A 24,867-nucleotide genomic window follows, 5' to 3' on the forward strand; every position below is an offset into this window, starting at 1 on the left:
ACAACCTTATCGACCTTTACATGACGTCACTGCCGAAGTCAACCTTCCAGAAGCTTTTTTGAGAAATTGATACGCCTAACTATTCATATGCAATGCTTGTAGTTCTCATTTGGAAGTTTTGTCAAACTCAGGGGTCGTATCCAGAAGTATAATCATTTGATCATAATGTACTCTTTTTCCTACGATTAGGAGCATTTTTCCCACTGGGTTTTTACTACCTAACTAGGTTTTGGCGAGGCACCTATCCTGGGCTGGTTATACCCTTGTGAGCTCTTCTCATTGCGTCCAGAAGATGTATAGTTTTGATTTAATGCAACTTCTCATTTTTCTCCTTAGTCTATAGGTTTTACCATAGCGAGGTTTTGTGAGTTTTACCTTTTATGCATTCTTCCGTTGATTTGAGACTCGCATTCACTCATTGTGCCGACAACTTCATCAACTGTATTTACTTCATCGCTGAAGACCTGATGCGTCATTTGTTTGAGTATTTACACACTCAAGGGGGAGTGTTGCAGTCCTATTAGATTAGGAATGTGATTATGTAAATCCTATCATAATTGGGATATCCTTATAGGATTCTACCATATCTCTTAGACTAGATATTATCCTATTAGAGTTGTAATCCTATTGGGGTAAGGAATTTACCTTCCCTACTACTATAAATAAAGGCACAATGGCGTGAGATAACACAAACCTCACAATTGCACATCTCTTTCTTCTCTCTCTATGCCGCTGCACCCCCTCTCTCTGGCCTTCATAATTGTTCAATAAATTATGCCTACACCACTGTTCTAAAATCGGCCTAAACTCTAGGCGGTGGAGCCCTGCCCTGATTTTGGCAAGGCGTTTGGAAAAATCGGCTGGAAGTTAGGTGGCTCCTAGGCGGAGAGTTAGGCAACACCTAGGCAGTTTTTTTATTTTTATTTTTTTTAGCTTTTTTATTAATTGTGTGCATTTTTCTTTTTTGGTTTATGGTGGTATACTTATGGAAATGGTGTACCTAATTTGCATTTTTTCATTATTTTATTATCCATACAAGCATAGTCTTTTTTTAGGTGTAAATAGACACTTATTTACAAGATATATAATAAATTTACATAAATCCGCCTAGGCGTCCACCTAGCCGCCTAGACACTAGATCCCTACCTGCCACCCGACTAGCGCCTAGCGATTTTTAGAACCTTGCCTACAACACTACAAACTTTATATATTTCCTAAAAGAACCGTGCCTATGTCATACCCCGCCTCCCACCACACCCACTCCCACACATGTCTAATATTTCCTACAAAATTTAGACATATAAATCAATTGATTTCCACGTGATTCCCATAAATTTAGACATGTTGACACACATGTCAATGTTAATTAAATTTGGGTTCTCTTGGTGGAGTGGGAACCCAACTGTTTTTAGATAGTATAAGATCGATGTCAAGTGTGATTGACCATTGCTTTAAAAATAAAAAGGTACAATAATGTTGTGGTTGGCTCATGTACTTATGAGTTGGCAACAATTTTGTAATTGTAACTTTCCGAATGCTTGGCTTTCGGTTGTGGCATGGAAGCCTTGTTTCAAGAGATGACATGGTGACTGCCCAACCAAAGTTGGAAGCAAGCAAATCTTGACTTTGTGTTTGTTTGCACGCAATTGTGCATGTTTTATTTTTATGCATGAAATGGAAATGGAGAAAAGTTGTACTCTATAGGCTAGGTATAGAAAAGGGTGTTGCCGTGTGAACTTAAGATTTTCTTGGTCTTGGTTGTTGTCATAATTATCGGTGCATGACTATAAGCAAAGGAAATAGTTATGCATTGAGAGAGCATCCAGAGGAGAACACAAAGGAGAGAAAATAGAGAGTGAGGCTCTTGGAAAAATTCTATGAGTGTACAAGGGATTGGAGTTTGAGTTATGACGATTTAACTCAAGTGTATCTTGTACTAGTTATTCTCATAGTGAAGAGCAATATCTCTCCGGGGACATAGGCAGGATTTTGCTAAACTTCGTAATTCTCTCAGTGTCTTTATTTCTTGTATTTTAAACTGTTCAACTGTGGATTTATATTTTGGTGAGATAATCTGAATTTGGTTTTGCACTGACCGGCCAAAGCACAACAAATAACATGTCGATGGGTACTTTGGTAATCATGTCATGTGTAAGATGTATATAAGGACGTTATTGTGACACACTAAGAAGATCACAAATTGAGCTATTTGACCAACTATACACTTTTCTCCAAACCCAAAACGTAAGTGCATTAGCTAAGGAAACCTTTCCTCTCCTCTTACACTTTCCTTTAATTCATGCTTATATATTGCACAAGATCATTACTAAGTTAATTTTCTTCATGTTACTTTTGTTTGTTGTAAAAATTTGTGCAATCTCACACGGAAAATCACATTCCCCTATTATTTACCCCCAGATTCTACTCATCGTCATGTTTAGCTTTGATACAAATACAGAAAGATGATTGTTTTGTTAATCATGGTACGTTTTCTCATGTATGCAGTGTGCTTAATGTGTCTAATTATTAGCTAAAAGAATATAATGTGGAGGTTGAAGCTTTCAGAAGGCAGAGAGCCATGGCTTACAAGTGTGAACAATCACGTCGGAAGACAATATTGGGAGTTTGATCCAAACCTCGGAGCACCGGAAGAGAGAGCTCAAGTGGACAAAGTTCGTCTTGAGTTTCACAAGAATCGTTTTCGCACAAAACATAGTTCCGATCTCCTAATGAGACTTCAGGTGAGACTCAGCTCACTGTACGTGCGTGAATGATTTCTTTCACAAGATCATTATTTGAAACTGATGATAATGAAATAATATGAATTCTGGATATGTATGCATATAATAAATACAAAGTTCGCAAAGGAAGCAAGTGAAAAGAAGCAAGTAGTATCAGATCAGGTGAAAGACAAAAGTGGTGACGAGGAGGAAGTAATAAGCGAGGAAGCAGTGGGAATCACGTTGAGGAGGGCCTTGAGATATTACTCAACTCTGCAGGCTGACGATGGTTTCTGGCCTGGTGACTATGGTGGACCTTTGTTTCTTCTACCTGGCTTGGTAAGATTTCAATATTTAACCGCTATTTAGCCCTAGCTATGAACTAGCTTTATCGTAAATGGAGCTCAAAAAACCATTCACGTTGTTCGAAAGTAAAATAAATAATATCGTTCGTTGGATTAAACCAAAACGTAAAATAAAATAAGGGAGTTTTATTAGAAAGCCCCTTTTAGCATTTTTTTTAATAAGAAAACTCTTAGCCAAATTTCTTTAATATATTGTTAAATATATGAAAAATTAATGTATTTAAAAGTGTAATATATGCAACGTTGCTTCAAGATAATCTGAGAGATTTGGACAAAGTAAGATCTAGAGTTCTAGACTCTGCAACCTCACATATGTGATTTGGAACGATTTTCTATAAACATATCTTTCTGTGTAAATAGTTGAATTAACCTAAGGATTTTCAGTGATTTTTACGGAATATATCACTACGCGTAAAGTGGCATATTTGACAAAACTGAACTTATGAGTGCATGTACTTGTATATGAAATTATAATCCAACTGTTATAAAGAGGAACATAGCAAGCTTCATATATCCCTTTTCCACTCAATCTAGAAACAAGATCAGACGTTATTCCAGTTCGTCTCTATTTTTGTGAAACTATTCCTCAAGCAAGTCAACCGATAAGACATGGAAGGTTTTGTGATATGGATAAACAATAGAGCTGATAATTCGTGGGCCTAAAGTATATATTAATGAATAAATACATGTTCTAACATGATTTTATTGATAACACTGAATGAAGATGTAATGATCACACTATAAAGGTTCTCATATGATAGCCCTTTTAATAAAACTAATGAATGACTTTATATGCAGCCACATAACTTGTATGGACTTGACGAAAATGCCATTATTCATGTCCAAATTATGAAGGTTTTCCATATAGACAGCTTCTCAATTATCTTATCTTCTCTTTGATGGTGATGAGTGATAATTAAACACTATTGACTTCAGAAGGCGGTATAAATAGATGTATATATACCTCGAAAATTCATGGAGTGTTCATACAAACATACTATATTGATTAATTCATTTTCATTACATAAATGGTCCCCTTTTCTTCCACTTGTAGTTGTTCAAATAGAATTATATAATATCACAAATAAGTGTAACATGATAATGAAACTGTCGACCCAATATATATATTATAATTTAGTAGTATTTTTCAATTGTGAGAGAGATTTTTAAGTGCGAATTTCATGGATGGGGAGGTTGATACCAAATTATTTCCCAAGCTACCCGACCCCTTAGTGTAAACATTTCGTTGTATCAGAAAACTAATTATCACAAATTTTTAAGCAAAAATCTTTCTTTCATCCTTCTATAGAAAAAACTTTTTATTATTGAACAAGTGATGAATTATGTTCAATCTCTCTTTATCATTAATGGTCCCCTCTTTTCCCTCTCATTCCCTCCAATTTGTTCCTAGTTTCCAACACAGAGACCAACACACACACACACACATATATATATATCATACAAATAATATACATTAATTCTATGTCGTAATCATATTTATTCATTTTATTATTGTAAATACATAGAATAGGATATACATCAATTATACCACCAAATAATAATGTTTGTATATACACAATAACTAGTATACAATTGTATACAAAACAACTTTACAATAAAATCAAGCTGGCTCCTTCATTATTGATGGTCCACTATTTTCGCTTATTCGTTTTAATTTTAAATACTAAGAGACCGTTTGACCATCTGTTTATACACACACACACACTATGACATCCCACATTGTCCAGGGGAGTGATCCTTATATGTATATTCCCATCCCTACCTAGCACAAGGCCTTTTGGGAGCTCACTGGCTTCGGGTTCCGTAGGAATTTTGAAGTTAAGCGAGAAGGGGGCTAGAGCACTTCTATGATGGGTGACCCACTGGGAAGTTGCTCGTGAGTTCCCAAAAACAAAACCGTGAGGGAATGGTAAGCCCAAAGCGGACAATATTGTGCTACAGTGGTGGAGTCGGCCCAGGAAGTGATCCGCCCCGGGCCGGGATGTGACAATTTGGTATCAGAGCCTAACCCTGGTCGTGGTGTGCAGACGAGGACGTCGGGCCCCTAAGTGGGGTGGATTGTGACATCCCACATCACCCAGGGGAGTGATCCTTATATGTATATTCTCATCCCTACCTAGCACGAGGCTTTTTGGGAGCTCACTGGCTTTGGGTTCCGTAGGAACTCCGAAGTTAAGCCAGAAGGGGGCTAGAGCACCCCCATGATGGGTGACCCACTGGGAAGTTGCTCGTGAGTTCCCAAAAACAAAACCGTGAGGGAATGGTAAGCCCAAAGCGGATGTGATCCGCCCCGGGCCGGGATGTGACACACACACACACACCTCTCGTCTTTTATTTGTTTTCCCCCTTTTTTGTTGTTGTTTCTGCTGCATGTTAGTTTTCTGTATCTTTAAATGTTTGTTAAAACCCTTAATTATTTATTTGTTTGTTTGGAATAGAAATAATCTTACACAAACAGGAGCTTTAAGCATGCATGCAATGTAATCATATAAAGAACGATTAGCAACAATAAAATAATTGCAGACACAGTAACTCATGAACTCTAACTAGCTAGCTTCTTATTTTGCAATCGAGCATCTCTTATATCATGCACCAACGTTGCAAATCAATCATACAAATTAGTCAGTTCTAACTATCATACAAGTCAACATTAGCATTATGGTTAATTGGTATTCATCTTTATTTATATGAATTTCATACTTTATTATATTGTTCACATCGTATGACTACACTAAATATGAGAGTTGTCTTGCTCTTATAACACACTAATTAACTTAAGCAATGAAATTTGTCGTAGGTTGTTGGCTTATATGTAACTGGGGCCCTTCACTACAATCTTGCCGCATGACCAGCATCAACAGGAGATCTGCCGCTACCTGTATAACCACCAGGTATACTAATCAAGTATTTAATTTCTTTTCCTTTATGCTTTGCTACCTGTCAATTCACATGGCTGACTTGCCATCTATTAGGAATAGGAACCAATCAATTATCTTGATCTCAGAATTTAATTAACAAGATGGGGTTGACATAACTAAACCACTCAACTGATCCTTGTCTTTGCATGGGTATATTACTAATAGATAAAATGATTCTTTGTATAATTCTGCACATGTCTATTAGATCTCTATTATTTGATGCGACTTTTAATAATTCTCGAGGCCCCAACTCCTATTCAAAATTTTCAAATTACAATTAATTGTGAAAAAATGTGTGACATTGAAACGTTAAGAAATCTTACAAAAGTTTATAAAAAGTTTGGCTATTCATTCTATTTTCAATTAGTTTTGTGTTCGATCCTTAACTCTTTTTTTATGGTATAACAACAAATTAGCTCATGATGTGTGAAGATTAATCTTACTAGGATATTTATTTATTTATATTAAATAGTGCTAGCACCTTGGGTATGACTTATGAGAGAGTACGACTAACACTTTTCCTTTCCTGCAAACTAAATTGGATAAACAAAATGCAGAATATAGATGGAGGTTGGGGACTGCATATAGAAGGGCCCAGCACAATGTTTTGTACAGCTCTGTCCTATGTCACTTTGAGATTGCTTGGAGAGGAAATTGACGGTGGTTATGGCGCAATGGATAAGGCAAGAAAATGGATTCTTGATCGTGGTGGAGTTACCTTCATACCATCATGGGGAAAGATGTGGCTTTCAGTAAGCAATCCTTTTTCTTAACAAATTCTCTCAAATTGGTTTTTTTTTTTTTTCTTTTTCTTAACAAATTCTCTCAATTTGGCTTTAAGTGTTAATAGTTTCTTTATTTGGATAGTGTAAAAAATATCGTTTGTTAAAAAAAATGTCAAGAGTATCTATTATGCATAAATCTTCAAAATGTAAAATCAAAGGAAAAAGTTAATATATATGCGCACAGATACAAAAATTAAATAAATAAATCTTCATTATTGATGTGGTCCTATATTAACCAATTAAAACAAAAATGTGGTCCTATATTGACCAAAAGAAATGTGGTCCTATTAGATAGATATTACATTTTAATGAAAAGTAAGGCTAGGACTTAAAGAAAAGAATAGTACTTGGATATGCGAGTAATACTTTGTACTCAAAATTATTCGTGGTCTATTTTTAAAAGTTCATGCTTATAATTTGAACCAGGCATATTATGAATCATTCTGTAAGGATGATTACTTTTGCAAAAAATCAATTAAATTAAGGTCGTTTAGTCAATCAATTGTAACAAATAAATAGACTGTTTGTTTAGTCAATAGACTGTAGTATTATGAACCACCTATCCATTTAATATAGTTGATGACCTTAGTTTTAATTTAGAGAGACTATGGATGCGGTCCTTAACTATCAATATTCTTTGACTGAAACATTTGTGATTTTTAGTTTTTTATTGAAGTCCTTGACATTAATGTAATAATGTATTTCTATGTAGTTATTATATTTTTAAATTAAAAATAAAACCCATAATTTATGGGATAAAAAAATATTAAAGATAAATTATACTCTCCAATATATTTTGTGTGTGTGTGTGTGTGTGTACACATGGGTATGTTCATCAATACTAACCAAAAAATTATTGAACCAAAACATGGGTACATTTTTCAAACAAAAAAAAAATTATATATATATATATTAGGCTTAATAACATTATTAAATTTCTTCTATTAACTTGACATGGATACATTATCAAATCAACGAAATAGAATGTACCCATATAAGTTAAAAGAATGAATAAGAAAAAAGTTCGAATGAATTTTATACAACAAAAAAAAAAGGTACATTTTACATATAACAAATTGGTATATGAATGGGTACATATAAGATTAAAAAATTGAAATTGAAAATTTTTATTATAAAAAAAAAAAAAAATCAAGGTTCTAAAAACGCTAGGTGCTAGTCTGGCAGTGGGCTGGCGCCTAGGCGACCTGGGCGGATTTAGGTAAATTTCTTGTATATCTTGTAAATAAGTGCATATTAACACTTACAAAAAGAATAATATATATATAGATAAATTTCTTGTTATTTTTTATAAAAGAATAATATATAGATATATAATTTTGTAACTTAAGATTTTTAGTATATAATATGGTTTGGTGTTTAAAAAAAATAATACAACATAAAAAAAAATAAAAAAGAAAGAAAAAAAAACCCACGAGCCCTCCACCTCTCCCACATCACTCCAATCGGTGGAACCCAAATCGAAAGATTCACTCGACCTCTGTCACATTACTCAAGGCCTCAATCCCATGTCAAAGATTTAAGTGCCAATGATAAGGTTAATTAGTGGTGGGCAATGGCCGTAAATACAGAAAAGTGGTGCACATTACAACACCTTTTTGACACTTTGGAATACGAAAAGCCCTTTATTTTGATTCCGTTTCCTATTCCTCCCTTCTCATATCTTGTCTCCTATTTGGTTATTTTTCTGTTTCGTCTTCCTCCTCTTTCCTCTGTAAATTTCGTTCTTCTTCAAGTTTGGCTTCACGAGAGCTTGAGTTGCAGATGCAAGTCTGCTTAAACCAGATAGCATGATTTAAAGCAGTGCAGAAGACGATGATAAGAACTGTGCATAGAGCCGAAGAAGAGAGTTTGAAACGAAAGTTGCAGAAGCAGCGGCGGAGGACAACGAGATTCAATACGCCTAGACATGTCGCCTAGCACCGCTTAGAGCGTCTAGACCGCCTAGGGAGCGCCTAGCTCCCTCCCAATTTCTGTAAACGATTTGCCCCAAATTGCATCGGGCTGCCACCGCTCAGGTGGCTGCTTAGAACGATTTTTAGAACACTGAAAAAAATTAATGGGTACAAACTTATTCTAATTTTATTTTTTATATTTTGGAAATGTTTTGAATTGAAAATTAATTAGGAATTTAGTAAGGATGTGAGTATTAAAACCCTAAAGCAATTACTAATTTTTATTTTAAAAACTATGTAACTGAAATGTAAATCATTAATGCATTAATGTTAGAGATTTTGATCAAAATCTCAAAATTAATAAGGTCTTAGTCAATGAACATTATAAACTATGAATTGGATACTAATTTTTTCTTTAGTTTATTTTTTATAGAAATGATCTTAATTTACAAAATAATTTTCATATGACTAGTTTCGATCATAAGTACGCATTTCTGAAAATCGACCACAAAGAGTTTTAAGTAGGAATTCATACTCATCCTTAAATAGCAATGTTTTTTTTACTAACACACAAGTATTATTCTAAAGAAAAACACACAGCGACACCTCTCTTTTACTTTTATTTTTTTTCTTTTTTGTTTTTTGTGGTTACACTTGTTAGAATAGGAAGGTAAATATTGTAATTTGATTGTATTGAGGATTCCTTACCTTAACACATTTCGTATATTATTTCCTAGATTAATTGTGATTAGGGTTATACAACTAAATATATTTCCTCCCAGTGAGAAGAATACAGTTGAAACATTCACAAATTCTATGTATACTCGAGGCCAAAATTAAGATTACAAACGGAAGTAAGATTACGAACAAACAAAAATTAAACTGCAATATTCATCAGCCTCTCAAGGCTCCAAGTCTCATCATGTAAGAGACTCACCATCTAATGAGGTGACAAAGGTAAAATTACACGACAATATTAGACCTTAACCCTATAGCTTGTCGATGGCCCGATGTATTCTTTACCGATGAAAAAGTTCTCTCTCTCTCTCTCTCTCTCTCTCTCTCTCTCTCTCTCTCTCTCTCTCTCTCTCTCCCCATATATATATGTTTACATTAACCGTTCTCTTGGTCGCGGCATAATATGTTCATACATGAAAAGACGTACGTGAATCTAGCTATATAAAGCCTTCATCATGTTCAATCGTACTCAATTTAATATGTATTTTAATTGCATGCATAACTTAATTTGGAATGGAATTGGGAAGGTGCTTGGTGTATATGAATGGAGCGGAAACAATCCTCTGCCTCCAGAACTGTGGCTTTTACCTTACTCTCTCCCAATACACCCAGGTATATATAAATCAAACTGTTTTCTTTCTATTCTTCTCCATCTTACGTGTATAATATGTGAGATTTTTAATTAACTCTAAACCCTAAACCCTAAAAGAAAAAGCTAAGAAGTAAATATAATTAAAAGTCAATCATGAAATGATTTTCATGTAATCATATACATGCAATGATGGTGCAGGTCGAATGTGGTGTCACTGTAGGATGGTTTATCTGCCCATGTCATATTTATACGGAAAGAGATTTGTAGGTCCTATCGACGGCCTTATTTTATCTCTCAGGAGAGAACTCTATACCTTTCCCTATCACCTGATTGATTGGGATCAAGCAAGAAATCTATGTGCTAAGGTACGTACTACGTGTAGTATTCATTCTACTATTTTTCGTATTAAATAAGAGAAAAAAGTTATACAAATACTACCTATCGCTTAACTTCGTCTATTATTTTTCTTTCAAAATGTTTTTTGTGGTTTGCAATTGACCTATCTGGAGTATACTTTGATATGGCGAGAAGATGAATAGCAACCGTTCATCTCTATTTTTTCTCATAAAAAATACTTGCACAAACTGGCAAAGTAACCACATCCTCAATGGTCTAAAGACTCAAATCTTTGTAATATTATGAATCATTCATGAACATCGCAACAAATACAACTAAAACATTTATAGCTTCCACGTGAATAAGAAGTTGTGCAGCAAATACAAAATAAGAGTTTAATATAATATAGAATAAGGAAGGATGACAACAAAGCAGTGTCAAATTTGGTGGAAGGAAGGATGTAAGACCCGCTCACCCAATTAAGGATCAGATATGGAGTCATTTGACTAACAAATTATAAATGGGATGGCTTTCTTTCTAATTACCTAACCAAATCTGATCTCATGACATCATTTTCTGCATAATCAGGTATGTTTTAAATAGAATATAATATACACACGGATAATAATATATAGTAATTAATTAACAGTTTAATTTTGAAAATAAATAGGTGCGTGGCTCGTTCTTAAGCTTCAACTCAAATGATATAAGAAAGCATAATTAGCGCAACGAGGGTTGGTTGAGTTTGTAAGAATTATTTTCTTAGCTAGGCCAAGGTCTAGATTCGAGTCTTACTGCCAGCAATTCCTCTTGGTCGACAATCTTTAAAAAAAAAACAAAGAAAAAGACTTGTGGTATGCCCTAACCCTGAGATGGGTAGCCTCACCTCCTCCTAAACCCTTTGTTTTTTTACAGAAAAGAAAAGAAAGTGTAATTAGCCTTAAATTTTGGCTCAAATGACACTAGAAAGTTGTATGACCTAAAGTTTAGACATCAGAACAAAACAAAAGAAAAAGGGGAAACTGTGGTGGGCAGGTTAGGTCTGAAATATGCTTGATGTCTTGATTTATTCCAACTTCCAGCTCAAAAAGGAAAAAGAAATGTTTATAATTATAATTAGATCATTAGGTTATTAAGTTTAGGGTCGGTCTGTTGGCTCAACTGCTAATTATACTTTTTCTATTGGTTGAGTTGGACCAATAATCGAAACCCTAAACCTAAATTTATTTCATGTTTTAATCTCCATATTAAATTTGCAGGAGGATTTGTATTACCCACATCCCCTTTTACAGGACATGTTGTGGGGATCTCTTCATAAGGTTGGGGAGCCTCTTCTGAAGGGATGGCCCTTCTCTAAACTAAGGCAAAAGGCTCTCCGCACTATAATGCAACACATACACTATGAGGATGAAAATACTCAATATATTTGCATTGGACCTGTCAATAAGGTTTGTTTAAAATTATTAAATAAAAAGGAGAATACAATTGTACACAATAAATATTTGATATTATTTATATAATACTCATGGCCCTTGAACCAAGAAGAAAAGCAGGCTGTATGATTATCGTGTGACTTAGCCCATATCTTTTATACCTTAGTATAAAATAAGATATTACTCTATCAGAAAAATGTACCAAGTGCATTGTCTATATAAACAGGTACTAAACATGATTTGTTGTTGGGCGGAGGATCCAAATTCAAAACCATACAAGCATCATCTCTCAAGAATCAAAGATTATCTTTGGGTTGCTGAAGATGGAATGAAGATGCAGGTCCTCAAAAAGAATTTTTAACATAATTTCTCTCTTATTAATAAATGATGAGATTATTATTTTTTTAAAATTGTTATTAGCACTCTAAAAATCTAATTATGCACTCTAAACTTTCTATATTTGGATTGAAAATACTCTTATGAGAAGTGCACAATTAGATTTTTGAAGTGCTAATAATAGTTCTCTATTTTTTAAAAGATGTGGGACTAACTGAATGTACATTATTTTGATCATGTATAGGGATATAATGGATCTCAATGTTGGGATGTTGCTTTGGCTGTTCAAGCAATCCTTGCAACCAACCTCTTTACTGAATCTGGTTCAATGCTTAAGAAGGCGCACGATTTTATAAAAAACACACAAGTAATTAAACTCAAAATAACTTGTATTAATTTAAACTAGATATCGTCTGAAATTCACTGCCAAAACATATATATATATATATATATATTTATATATATGCCAAAACTACTGCATGCAAAACTACTTAACTGTTTTTTAATCAATTAAGGTTCGTACAAACAGCTCCAGAAACCCTAGTAACTGGTACCGTCACATTTCCAAGGGTGGATGGCCCTTCTCCACTCCAGACAATGGCTGGTCTGTCTCAGATTGTACGGCAGAAGGTTTGAAGGTAATCTTTTTGAGTTGGCTTCTAGTGTGCAAAGTCCCTTAGCGCAACGAATATTCGCATCGCGCAAATGTTTTGCTACTTTACTTTTGGTGCAGCGCACTTGAGCGACAGCGCCTCAGTTTTGTCGCGCTAAATACACTTGCGCGACTAAGCTTTTGTCGCACAAAGATCTGTCGCGCAAATGGTTTTTTCTGAAATGATATGCGGACTAAAACTATGCGCACCATCTCAATTGACTATGTATCCTACTGCTTACAGGCAGCCCTCTTACTATCAAGTATACCGTCTGAAATAGTAGGAGAAGCCGTACAGACTGATCACCTATATGATGCTGTTAATGTGATATTATCCCTACAGGTAAAAAATGGTTTTAGTGATTAGTATCTTATACAATTCTATTGGCAGTTGATTAAGTAGACATGGAACTAAATAGCTTAAGCTTCTCTGACAATTGTAAGTTCTGTTGTCATGAGATTGTCTGACAATATAAGAACATTTATATGTTGTCAGGCTATGAATGTAAATAGTTGATCAGGTCGATTCTTGCATGAGTCGGCTATCTAGGTTCACACAAAATATGCCTTTGTCTGACAATTAAGTTTGGTGAGAGAATGTCAATAATACAGTAGAGTCTGGTTTCTGTACATTCAATTGTCTATTGTTATGCTTAAATTAAATTTTGTTCTTGAACACAACAGAACAGTACTGGAGGATTTGCTTCCTATGAACTCACAAGATCTTACCCCTGGTTGGAGGTGAAGAAGCAATTTTTTCTTTTTCAATCTTTTAAAGTAAAAGCTTGTTAATTGTGGTTAATTAATTTTGTTGAGAGAATCTGAGACATATTTCAATACCAGATGATCAATCCAGCTGAAACGTTCGGAGATATCATCATTGACTATCAGTAAGCTCCAAAGATAATTTGAGTTATTTCTTTACTTTTATTTTCCAAGGCAATTACATCAAATAATATATATCTTCTTAAAAAAATGTAGGTACGTGGAATGCACATCAGCAGCAATACAAGGCCTTAAATCATTCATGAAGTTATATCCAGGACATAGGAGGAAAGAAATATTAGCATGTATTGCAAGGGCAGTCAAATTCATCGAGAGCATACAACAACCTGATGGCTCGTGGTAATTTCCTTCTCCATACGTAAAACTCATTAATTAGAAGAGTACTAATTAAATTAAGGCTAATTATTGTTATACCTCCTGAATTATTGACTTTGCCCCATGGAATTTTTTTATCAGTCGAATAATGTTTCAGGTATGGGTCTTGGGGAGTCTGCTACACCTATGGAACATGGTTTGGGATAAAGGGGCTGGTGGCTGGCGGTAAGACCTACCAAACAAGTCATAGCATTAGAAAAGCATGTGATTTCTTGCTGTCCAAACAACTTGATTCAGGCGGTTGGGGAGAGAGCTACCTTTCATGCCAAAACAAGGTAAGGGACCAATGATTATAATTCAAAGATGGGGAGCGATGTATGATTTATCCCATAAAATGGTAATGATTTCTTGAGTAGAAAGTTGAGGTTTTACCATAAAACTAATTGGTAATATAGAGAATAACCCAACACTGTCAACATCTTGTCAGACAACGTAAAACTTCTATGTAGCGAGAACACTACGGTAAGAGAACATTTTCGGTTGTAACATAGAAACATTTTGATGTTAATATGTCGTCAGACTATTTGACAAGACATTTTTGTTATAGCATAACACAATATTTTGTTATTAAATAGGTATACACAAACCTCGAAGGGAACAAGCCACATATAGTGAACACTGGATGGGCAATGCTGGGTCTTATTGATGCAGGGCAGGTGTGTTTCACTCTCTGTTTGTTTCTTCTACAAAAAGATATGCTAATAGAAATAGCAGATAAATTCACGTGTAATATTATTTTTACCGTTTTTATTGATTAGGCTGAGAGGGACACTACGCCCTTGCACCGTGCAGCAAAGCTGTTGATTAATTCACAGATGGAGAATGGAGATTTCCCACAACAGGTATATTGAGAAAGATTTTCGCACCCCGTTTTCTTCTTCTGCACACAGTTGTTCAATTACATTTCTTGATAAGTTAGTGTCGTAAACAAGAGTGTGCATCAAGAAAAAATAGTGTCGGAAATCCAATTTCCCTATATTTATAAGCTAGCGTCGAAGGTTATACATGTAATAATATTTATCTTGCAATTAATATTACTTTGTTTTATTTTCACAGCAAATCATGGGAGTGTTTAACAAGAACTGCATGATCAGTTATTCTGCGTACAGAAACATCTTCCCCATATGGGCCCTTGGAGAGTATCGCAATCGCGTATTCTGACCGTATAAATGTACAAATCAACTTGCTAGAAAATGTGTAAAATGGTCATGTAATGATGTATTTCATTGGCGTTTTCAAAACCCTACTACGATGTTGATATTACATTGATGAATCTAATGTGTATATATAATAATGTATTTGAAAACAATCCAGAAGAAAAATGGATATGCAATTCAGAAGTGTTCAAACAGGGGCGGAGTTGCAGAAAACCATATTACAACAGAATTTTACAGATAGGAAATTTTCAGCATTTCGTTACACATCTGCGAATATACAACTTATCGTCTTCACTCGAACTAGTACTCCATGGAAATAAGTGAAGACCAGTTGAAGTTTGCAACTCAGAATCCTTGAATCATAATCAGTCCTGGCTTGTATTAGTTAATGGCAGAACAATCGCTCGACTGAAATATTATTACAAATACAGAGACAAAATTTCGGGCTATTCAAAACCGTGAATTGCTAAGAAATGCGACAACGCAGCTAGTACTTTGAAACAACTTTTCTACTCTTTGCCATGTTTTGCATTGAATATCTAGGAGCTCCCTTGCCTTGTCCTGCAGTCTTGATTGGCACCGAATTGTTTCGCCATGGATCTGTTAAGGGAAGAAAAAGAAGTAAATGAAAGAGGTTATTTGAAGTTGAGGGTCTTTGAGCACCAACTGGAAGCAGCAATAGTCGGTATATACTGGAATTGAAAAAGCTCCAAAAGCCTTCTGATAACACTACTAATTGGTTAAAAGCAAAAAAGGAGAAATCTATACCTTCAGAAACACCTTGATTACAGCTTGTACAAAGTCAAAATTGTTTCTGCACGAAGTCTCATGTATAAAATAATCAAGGAGCAGTTCGATTGAAAGTAATTCTGGGCGGCTTTCAAGTTCTTCCTCATCCTCATCATCAACAATCTCAAGCATTCGAAGCTCCATGTCCAGAGTCGATGGAGACAAACTTTTAATATAATCGGTAAATGCTGAAACTGCAACCAAAAACACAATTTAAGACGATTATGTCCTGCATAGATGTTACAACAATCAAGAAGGCAAAATTACAACTGAATTACAAGTGGAATATTACAATACTAAGAGATTAAAAGTATTTACAATTTTTCATTTCTGCAGATGACTGAAGATGTTGCAAGAATTGTGATGGTGCCAGACCAGACTTTATTCTAGTGTGTTCTACGTCATCACCTTTGGCCTCCTTGTTTTCTAATCCCGTAAATAATATTTCTCCTGAAAAAGAGGGAATTGAAGGCAAAAAGAAAGGAGCCCTTTCGGGTTTTTTTGGCGGTTCAATTGGTTTATTCCGTTCCTGGGCATAGCAGAGCCACAACATAATTACTGATCAGTCACCAACAAAATGTACAGGGAAACAGATACAAATGTAATATATAATATTTCCAAATGAAGTCAAATGTTTGGAATCTGAAAAATAACCACCAGTAGAAAGTACCTTTATAGTGTCTAAATTGATTAAGCTTTGCCACTGGCTTTTAGGCAATAATGAGAGAGTAACAAGATCTGGAATTTGAAAGTCAAGAGTAGTAAATGCAGGAGCATCTTTGGATTGCGGATGGTCCACAATAGGCTCGTCAGAGTCCTCCTCTAGAGAACCTTTTGTTGAAGAGATAGATGGCAACTTAACACTCCTAACTTCCTTTCCACTTGCATAAGAATCGACTTTTGAAGCTCCAGAAAACATCGATTGGTTTACCCTGTTCAAATTGTCAGGTTTAATTTCCGGTACAAAATAAGGAATGAAAATAAGAAATACTACAATATTAAACGATCTATTGCATGCTAAACCGTTCACTTTAAAATTTTAAGATAATTGATATTTTTAACTTTCCACTGGTTCTATGCTACATCATGATGAATTTGGTGGAGGGGATAAGGCCTAAGGTTATATGAGGTTGCAGTGTCTTGGCTCTAAACTGGGTAATTTGGATGGAAAGGTATGGAAGGGTCTTCAAAGGTTATAGAGGGTAGGGTTGGAGAGAGTACAGTTTAGGTGAGCTGGATTGGAAGAAAGCCGTAGGCTGAGTTATTGAGCTGTAATCATTAACGCTGTTTTCTTAATTATGTTCTGCGTCAGTTATTTAGTCTCCCATTGTTGCTGTATTCCTGATTAGATAAGGTTTTTCTTTAAAAGAAGCGTCCACTCTATATGCATAACAATCACATTTAAAAACTCAACCTCCGAATAAAAATTCAATAGTCAATAGAAATGAAGACTTACCAAAGATAGACCCCATTTTGGTCAACATGTGCAGTCGCTAGAACATCCATATTCGGTGACAGAGACAATGCTGTTATAGCCACGTCAACATCCAACGCATCTATTTGTCTTGCTAAAATAACATCCCAGACTCGAAGACTTCCATCCATACTTGATGACAAAAGCCATTTTCCATCCTCACTAAAACACATGTCTGTAATACGATCCATATGACCTTCAAATTTACGAACCATTCTTGATGCCACAACATCATACAAACGGATGATTAAGTCATCAGCCACAACAGCCAGAAGACCTGAAAGTTATTTTGATCACATTATTATCCAAGGCATTTATGGTGCCAAAAAACCAAGCCAAATAACTCTAAATGGCAAAAATATGTCAAACACAAGTTACCATTCAAACGATTATATACAATCTTCACAACGGAGCACCCAACTTCCCATCTAGATTTTACATCACGTCCCTTGAAATTCCAAACCTGCAGGCCAAAACAAGTGAGGCATGATCAAACATCCAACTACACTTAGCCATTTTCTTTCTTCCTTTAACTTGGGAAGCTTAGAAAATTTCTTTACTTTGCTGATTCTTATAACTCAAGATGACAATATATACAAGGGCAAAAGGCATCTTCATGCAAAACTGTAATATCTTTCAACAAACAAGGTTTAGGCCAGCCCCACCACCATCACCCTCATAAATCAATGTAAATCCCGCCTTGAGCACCATAGACCTCATATGCTATTATGTGAGCCTGCCTACCAGTAACTCTGACATAAAGGTTGAGCATCATTTTTTGAAATAAGAAATAAAGACTGACCTTTATGTCTCCGTGATATCCTGCACTTATCATTACAGTATTCGTTGAATCACAAGCAATTCCAACCACTTCCCCATCATGGGCAAAGCTCCTTCTTTCTGACGTGTCCATGTAACTGCCTCGACTGATTCCTGATTGGAGGTTGAACCGCTCAACCCAACCATCCGCTGTCCCCAGTATGGCAAAATTGCCACATGCACTGATGGCACAAGCCTATTACCAACAACAGAAAACTGTTCATTAATATTGTAGACTGTTAAAAAAAATGATTCAGTATGGAAGTGGTTTTAACAAGTCTTTAAGATTGCACAGAGCATAGTCATTAGAACTGGTTCATTGGGAATCATATGAATCCAAAGAGAGTAATTCCAAATTTGATTATTCAACCTTGGAAAATGGATGTTACAAAAAATGAGCTATATTCAAGGCTTCAAGCAGAATCTAACCTTCACTGGTGTGGGGTTTTCCGGTCTTGGCTTCAGAATATGCTCACCAAGAACAAAGTTTTGAAGTCTCCATACATATGCCTGTGCAGTATCCATATGGCATGTAACCACATTGCACCAATCTCGCTCTCTTATTTCAGCTGAAGATATTTGTCGCATAAAGAAATCAGATGATTCAAAAATGTTACAGGTTTCTCATCTTGAATATGGATTATAGGAATTAACACCAGTCTTAATGACTTCAACTACATTAAATCTATGGTATTGATTTTTAAACAAAAGCAGTAATTTTTTTTCAAGAGAGACCAAAACAAATTTGAAATTTATTATGTTCAATCATAATATACATTGAAATATAAGATTGCAAATTGCAACCTACAGAAATTTTTAGAATTTCTGTAGTATTTCAGTAAAGTGCTATAAAAAATTTTGTTGTAAAAGAGCTAATGAAGTTTAAAATGAAAACAAACACAGAAAGTTACACAGAGAGAAAGACCTTACCACAATCAAAAGCGATGACAGGCTTCAGTTTTATCTCTTCTTCCTAAAAGGTAAAGAAAACAGAAATTACATAGTTAAACTATCAGCGAGCTCAAATAGATTTGTCAACTTATGATTCACGCGATAAAATGTTTCATCTAACCATCAAGGAAATGGGTATAAATGTCTAAGCCATGGTACATGGTCTTGACTACATGATACTTCATCAACAGAGTATCATGAGAAGAATGACACGCATCAGAAGGATGCAAAACATTTGGAAACGGAGAGAGAGAGGGAGGGAGGATGAAGATGTAGTGTGATCAATTTATGGATTCATCTAAGACATTTTCTGGTTTTGAACATTTTAAAAACATTGAGAAACGATCAGACATTCTTTTCATTGCTATCCAAACTGCAACACATTAATATGTTATGAAATCATTAGAATGGTATGATATTGACATGTCTCATGATCACCCATCATGGTGACTTAAATATAAATACAAAAAGACAGTCGTGGCCTGATCTTGGGACCTAAATCATCCTTCATGGATGAACCTCACTGAAAAGCGACATAAAGCATCACATGGACCCTTCAATTCACCCAGGCATAATAATGTCAACAAAACAAGACACTGGTAACAGTACGGGTACCAGACACTCAAATGTGTGGACAGATTTTTGAAAATACATAAAAACAAACAAACAAAAAATGAGACATTTGTATGCATACCCACATCACGCAATCACATCTGAGTTCATGTAGTGTAGTGTATGCATATCAAGTTCACTTCGAAATGTTTTCATAGTAAGCAAAGAAAAAAAAATCTTCAGAAAAAAAGTACAAGAAAAAACAAGAAACACAACCATCCTCGATGAAATCCATAATTAAAACTATCATTCAATAACACAATAAATAGAATATTCTGTGTTCCAAGAACTAAGAGTCATGTGAAATTCAATTAAAGAAAAAATTAAAAAGCAATAATACAAACACAGTTTAGTTATACTAAGTACTGTAAATAAGGACAAAGATATTGTACTTCCAAGCCATACCTTCATCTTCAGTTTCTTTGCTCGTTTGGATATGTGACGCTGAGAAAGCTCTCTACTTTGCTGATCCTGATAACAACATGTAACTAAATAAAACACTGAAGAGAATTATAAATAACAAAAATAAAAACGGTGGTCAAAAAGCATGATGCTGACAGAGTCCGAACCTGTATTACAGAGAAAAGGCGAAATGCACGGTCCTGACCAGCTGATAGAATGTGTCTCCCATTCGCATAAAACCTAGAAGTCAAGCATGGTTAATAAAGAAGGTTGAAATCCAACCAATACCCTCAAAGTAAAGCAATGGCTTAAGCATCATGGAAAACCCAAAGCCCTTACATATGATTTATCGTACAATTTAAACTAAAATCGAGGAAGTCCTTAACTTGATGTGCAGAAGTGCTGCATGATAAGGCACAACAGATAGAGAAATAGAAAACTGGACTTTGCTTCATACATATAAGCACCACAAGATAACATAGATATATGGACGTCAAAGATCATAAAATCAATGGGCAGAATATGTGAATCCTATAGCACCAAATCTATGGTAACAGCAACACTGGAAGAATTTAAAATTCACTTAAAATAATGTCACAACTAAAATACCTTATGCATTGTGGAGGAGCACTATGACCACTTCTGAAGCGTAAAAGTCGAGGATCTCCATCAGTTGTGTCAAAAATCCACATCTAGAGGGGCATAAAGAGTTGTACAAATCAATTATTCGGGTGCACAGAAAAACATGATTTTTTTTCTTTCCAAGTAAAACAAGGTCATACAATAATGATAGTGTAAAAACCTTCTAATGCCTTAATTCCTTCAAATATTAATGATTGAAATGTTCAAAATACAAAAGCAGCAACTCAGCCACAAAAAATTATAAAAACAATGTTCTTGATTGTAACAATAAAATGAAAAAGGAAACAATTCACAGTGGAACTTGAAGGAAAAAGCAAATAATAGAGAAAAAAATAACTAAAGATTGATATAAAGTGAGCACAAATCGGATCCTTTGGAAGTGAGGACATAACATCTTGGCAAGGCCAAAGAAGAAATTTTGTTTGGTAATAATAAATACTGGGGTCCAACTATCAACCAATATGCCTATGTCGGTGACTTGGTGGACACACTTAAGTAAGTACTATCTAGTATCTACCTATTTTATAAATCTGAAGCAGCAGAAACAGTTCAAGAGGTCATGTTCTTACTCATGAAAGGGCTTCTTTGCTTGATGAAGAAGGAAATTAGATTAATCATGGTTGCATGTTTCTTCAGAGCATTAACAAATAAATTTCCATTTATATATATGATTAGGGCAATATCATATGTAATCGTGAAATTATGTTCTCCCTACAGATTTTGACAAGTAACTAGATGCAAATGAAACTTAACCAGATGCAAATTAAACTAAGAGAGAACAATAAAGTGCCCTTACTTTGATGGAATTGTCAGATGATGAACTCATTAGCACGGGTTCATTCACAAGAAAGTGAAGTGAAAGTACAGAACCATCATGTGCATCTCTTATTACTGATTGAAGCCTTCTTTTTTCGAGATTCCATATGCTTATGACACCTGAAGAACCTCCAGATGCTAGTAGAGGCTGCCCATCTAACAAGGAGGCATAAGTAAACATAAGCATAAACTAGAAACTGACTTCATGGATAATCATCAAAATATAGCAGTCACAACCCTTTAATTTCTCTTTTTTTGTTTGTAGGCAAACATATAATTCCCAACTCAAAAGACAGCTGAGAATCAACTATGAAACACAACTCAAGATTGATGTCCCTTTAAAAAATAGACTATTTGGAAGACAGGAGCAGCATGAAAAATAGCACTCATTCCAAAATGCACCTGATAGAGAACAAAAAAAAAATCTCATATCAAGGATTTCAAGCATTGCATTACAAGATTTAATGATATGGGCCTCTCCACCCATTTCCAATTGCTTTTTAGTTGGACGCTCTAACATTAACATGACATCAAAGCCTTACATGCTCCGTGTCACCCAATTTAATTTTTCAGTGTGTTTGGCTTGGTTGCCCACATGTGAAGGGTCGTGGTGAGAATATAGAATCCCACAATGGAAAATCTAAGCCTGCATAACAATATATAAGATTTTGGACGTCTCAACTTATCTCCATTTGGTCCAATCCTTCAGCAAAACATGCTCAACATCAACCATTGTATGTTTCCATGTGAGCGGGTGTGATTGAAGTATAGAACCCCATATCCAGATTTCTAAGCCTTGCATGATAATTTATACTGTCCTGGGTTCAATCTATTTCCATTAAAGAGGCACAGGATAGTATAGTACTAATACCTTCCTATTTTTCGTATTTTTTAGTAACTAAGAGCATTAAAGAAATACGCCTACAGTATCAAAGCCTAACACAACAACTTCCACAGCACCATGGTAACATACTAATTCATAGACAGTTATTAAGATAAAGTGTAAAGTATAAACCAAAATCCTGATACTCTTACCTGTGCTGAAAGATAAGGCAGTCACAGCACCTCGTGTTGAATGAGAAAACGTGACTAGCTCTTCATCGTAACGAATGTTGTGAACATGAACGTTTCCATCAGCACAACCAACTGCAATAACATCTAGTGCAGGAGATGAAACACAACTGCAGATAGAAGAATTCCATCCCTTGAACTCATAAAGTTTTTTCTTTGCACTGATGTTCCAAAGTTGAAGTGAACCTTCCTGACTCCCAATAATAATCTGGACAGATTATAGATAGCGTTTAATCTTAATTGAGAGAAAAATGAGGTTGCATCAAATTTAATGACTAAACATTTACGGTTATTTTGCATAGAAAATTGCAAAAGAGCTTCTTTGAGAATGCAGTTACCTTATTTAGGTAGGTATCTGGATGCATTATACAGCTAGGACAAAAGTTGTTGTCTAACATAACATGTCCAATCGGAGTATGGTTCTCATCAATTCCTTTGAATGCCCATATAAACAGATGACCTTCAACATCAACACTTAGGATATGCTCTCCAAACAATAGCAGCGAATTGACCTTGGCACTATGGCTGCACCATGTTGCTACCTGTTACAATATCAAATAACGTGTTAAACATGAAGTTCAGTCCATCAGATACTGCTGAGAACAGAAGCATATGACTCCCCTCTAGCACGCTATTTATAAGATTCTAATTAAGAGCTTTGGAATTAGGATAGTTGATCAATATCGAAGGGGAAGAAGGCAATAACTCTGAAAAGTACAAACAATGGACGGGTGTGGAGGTATCAGGAGCAATAACTCTGACTACTTAAGTAACACTTTCTCCTCAACAAAATTTATCGGAAAAAAAAAAAAAAAAAAAAAAAAAAAACTGTTAACCAACCTGATGAGCTCGCTTAAAAACGGCTATCTCATTCCCATATGCAGCAAACGTATAATCACGGTAGCAAGCAAGAGCTCGAATCTTCTTCGGCAATTGTGGACCTTTTATAGGTAATAAAAAAGTGATCATAATTATACTGCATGAACAAAATACCTAAAAGCCCTACAAGAATGCATTAAAAAGTATTTGGGAAATAAAAGACCAAAATAAAATTGCCAGCACAACGTCATGCTGCTCCCCAAACATTAAAAGTGTTGTTACGAAGCACCCGGAGCGATTTTTTCATTCTTTTCTTTTGTGAAAGTAAAACTGAAGTTTTTAAACAACTCCAAGCTAATTTTTAAAATGCCAAACAACACTTTTTTGCAGATTCGTGCATAGATTGGTCTAAAGCAGACAATTTCGAAAGAATTTAGACAAATTATATTGCCAACTTAGTTCCAATTCTTCATTGATACACCTAATATCAATTCCAAACGTTAAATTATATAGTAAATCATATAATTACATTGTTCTTAATTAAAAAAAAGTAAAAAAAACCCATGAAAATTCAAATTTGAAAACAAAAGAACATAGAAACACACCAACGAGGACGAGACTGAGCTTTGCGCACTGCAACAAAAGACAAATTCAAACAAAACACGAAAAAATAATTAAGCATAAATTAATGGGCATCAAAGTTGCAGCTTGGAGAATAAAAATATTAAATGAATAGAAATTGATTCAAAATTACGTTGTAAATCTGGAAAGCCTTGCCGACGGAGACAGTGACGAAGGTTTCGGTGCCGAGCCGCTGAACAGAGAAGGGGACGGAGCTGGTTGTGTAGCCGATTGCTCTGAACGGCTCGAATATTCCCATTCTCTCCCACTCTCTAGGGTTTTCTGAAGCTTGTCGAAAGACAATAAATAGAAGAGAGAGAGAAGAAAATGGAAACGCCAAGCAACGAGGAGTGGGACTGAGACGAAGGAGGCTTAAGGGTTTAGGGTTTAGAAGGAGGAAAACGATGATAACCAACACGGTGCGTTTTGAAACCCAATATATATATACATATACATATATATATACATATATATATATATATATATATTTTGGACAAAGGCTTACTTTATTGATAACTTAACATATTACATGAGAGAATATTCAAATACAAGAAACACACAAAAGAGGCTTACTTTATTGATAACACAACAAATTTCTTTATTGATAACACAACAGATTACATGAGAGAAGAAAAAAGAAGAATAAAAGAAAAAGAGAAGAAAGCCGAAGATGGCGCTTGAGAAGGTGGACAAGTTGAAGACCCTTACCAAAGCGGGGAAGAAA

The 24,867-nt window shown here is 35.1% G+C and overlaps 2 protein-coding genes across 2 annotated transcripts; one reads left to right on the forward strand and one right to left on the reverse strand.

Annotated features, from left to right (window-relative positions):
* Nucleotides 1–2,331: 2,331 nt before the first annotated feature.
* On the forward strand, nucleotides 2,332–15,321 carry LOC103959405 (cycloartenol Synthase-like). Its single transcript, XM_048591946.1, is given in 20 exon segments — nucleotides 2,332–2,483; nucleotides 2,559–2,741; nucleotides 2,859–3,059; nucleotides 5,904–5,936; nucleotides 5,938–5,997; nucleotides 6,582–6,776; nucleotides 9,988–10,072; nucleotides 10,251–10,417; nucleotides 11,648–11,836; nucleotides 12,048–12,161; nucleotides 12,402–12,524; nucleotides 12,673–12,795; nucleotides 13,054–13,152; nucleotides 13,494–13,550; nucleotides 13,653–13,699; nucleotides 13,791–13,934; nucleotides 14,068–14,245; nucleotides 14,546–14,626; nucleotides 14,729–14,812; nucleotides 15,027–15,321. Coding segments are annotated over 20 exon segments (2,289 nt in total). The 5' UTR covers nucleotides 2,332–2,462; the 3' UTR covers nucleotides 15,132–15,321.
* Nucleotides 15,312–24,547, reverse strand: LOC103959407 (U3 small nucleolar RNA-associated protein 21 homolog). Its single transcript, XM_009371756.3, has 18 exons — nucleotides 24,277–24,547; nucleotides 24,128–24,155; nucleotides 23,544–23,644; nucleotides 23,042–23,245; nucleotides 22,668–22,911; nucleotides 21,613–21,788; nucleotides 20,784–20,866; nucleotides 20,342–20,414; nucleotides 20,178–20,243; nucleotides 19,140–19,182; nucleotides 18,639–18,778; nucleotides 18,193–18,405; nucleotides 17,769–17,853; nucleotides 17,373–17,667; nucleotides 16,587–16,848; nucleotides 16,235–16,445; nucleotides 15,896–16,110; nucleotides 15,312–15,727 (listed from the first exon to the last, which is right to left on the reverse strand). The coding sequence occupies exons 1-18, from the start codon at nucleotides 24,400–24,402 to the stop codon at nucleotides 15,578–15,580; spliced, it is 2,715 nt and encodes a 904-aa protein (XP_009370031.2). The 5' UTR covers nucleotides 24,403–24,547; the 3' UTR covers nucleotides 15,312–15,577.
* Nucleotides 24,548–24,867: the final 320 nt, after the last annotated feature.

This window comes from the organism of the source record quoted next, unplaced genomic scaffold, assembly GCF_019419815.1.
Source record: "Pyrus x bretschneideri cultivar Hongxiangsu unplaced genomic scaffold, Pyrus_bretschneideri_v1 Contig36, whole genome shotgun sequence".
NCBI lineage: Eukaryota > Viridiplantae > Streptophyta > Magnoliopsida > Rosales > Rosaceae > Pyrus > Pyrus x bretschneideri.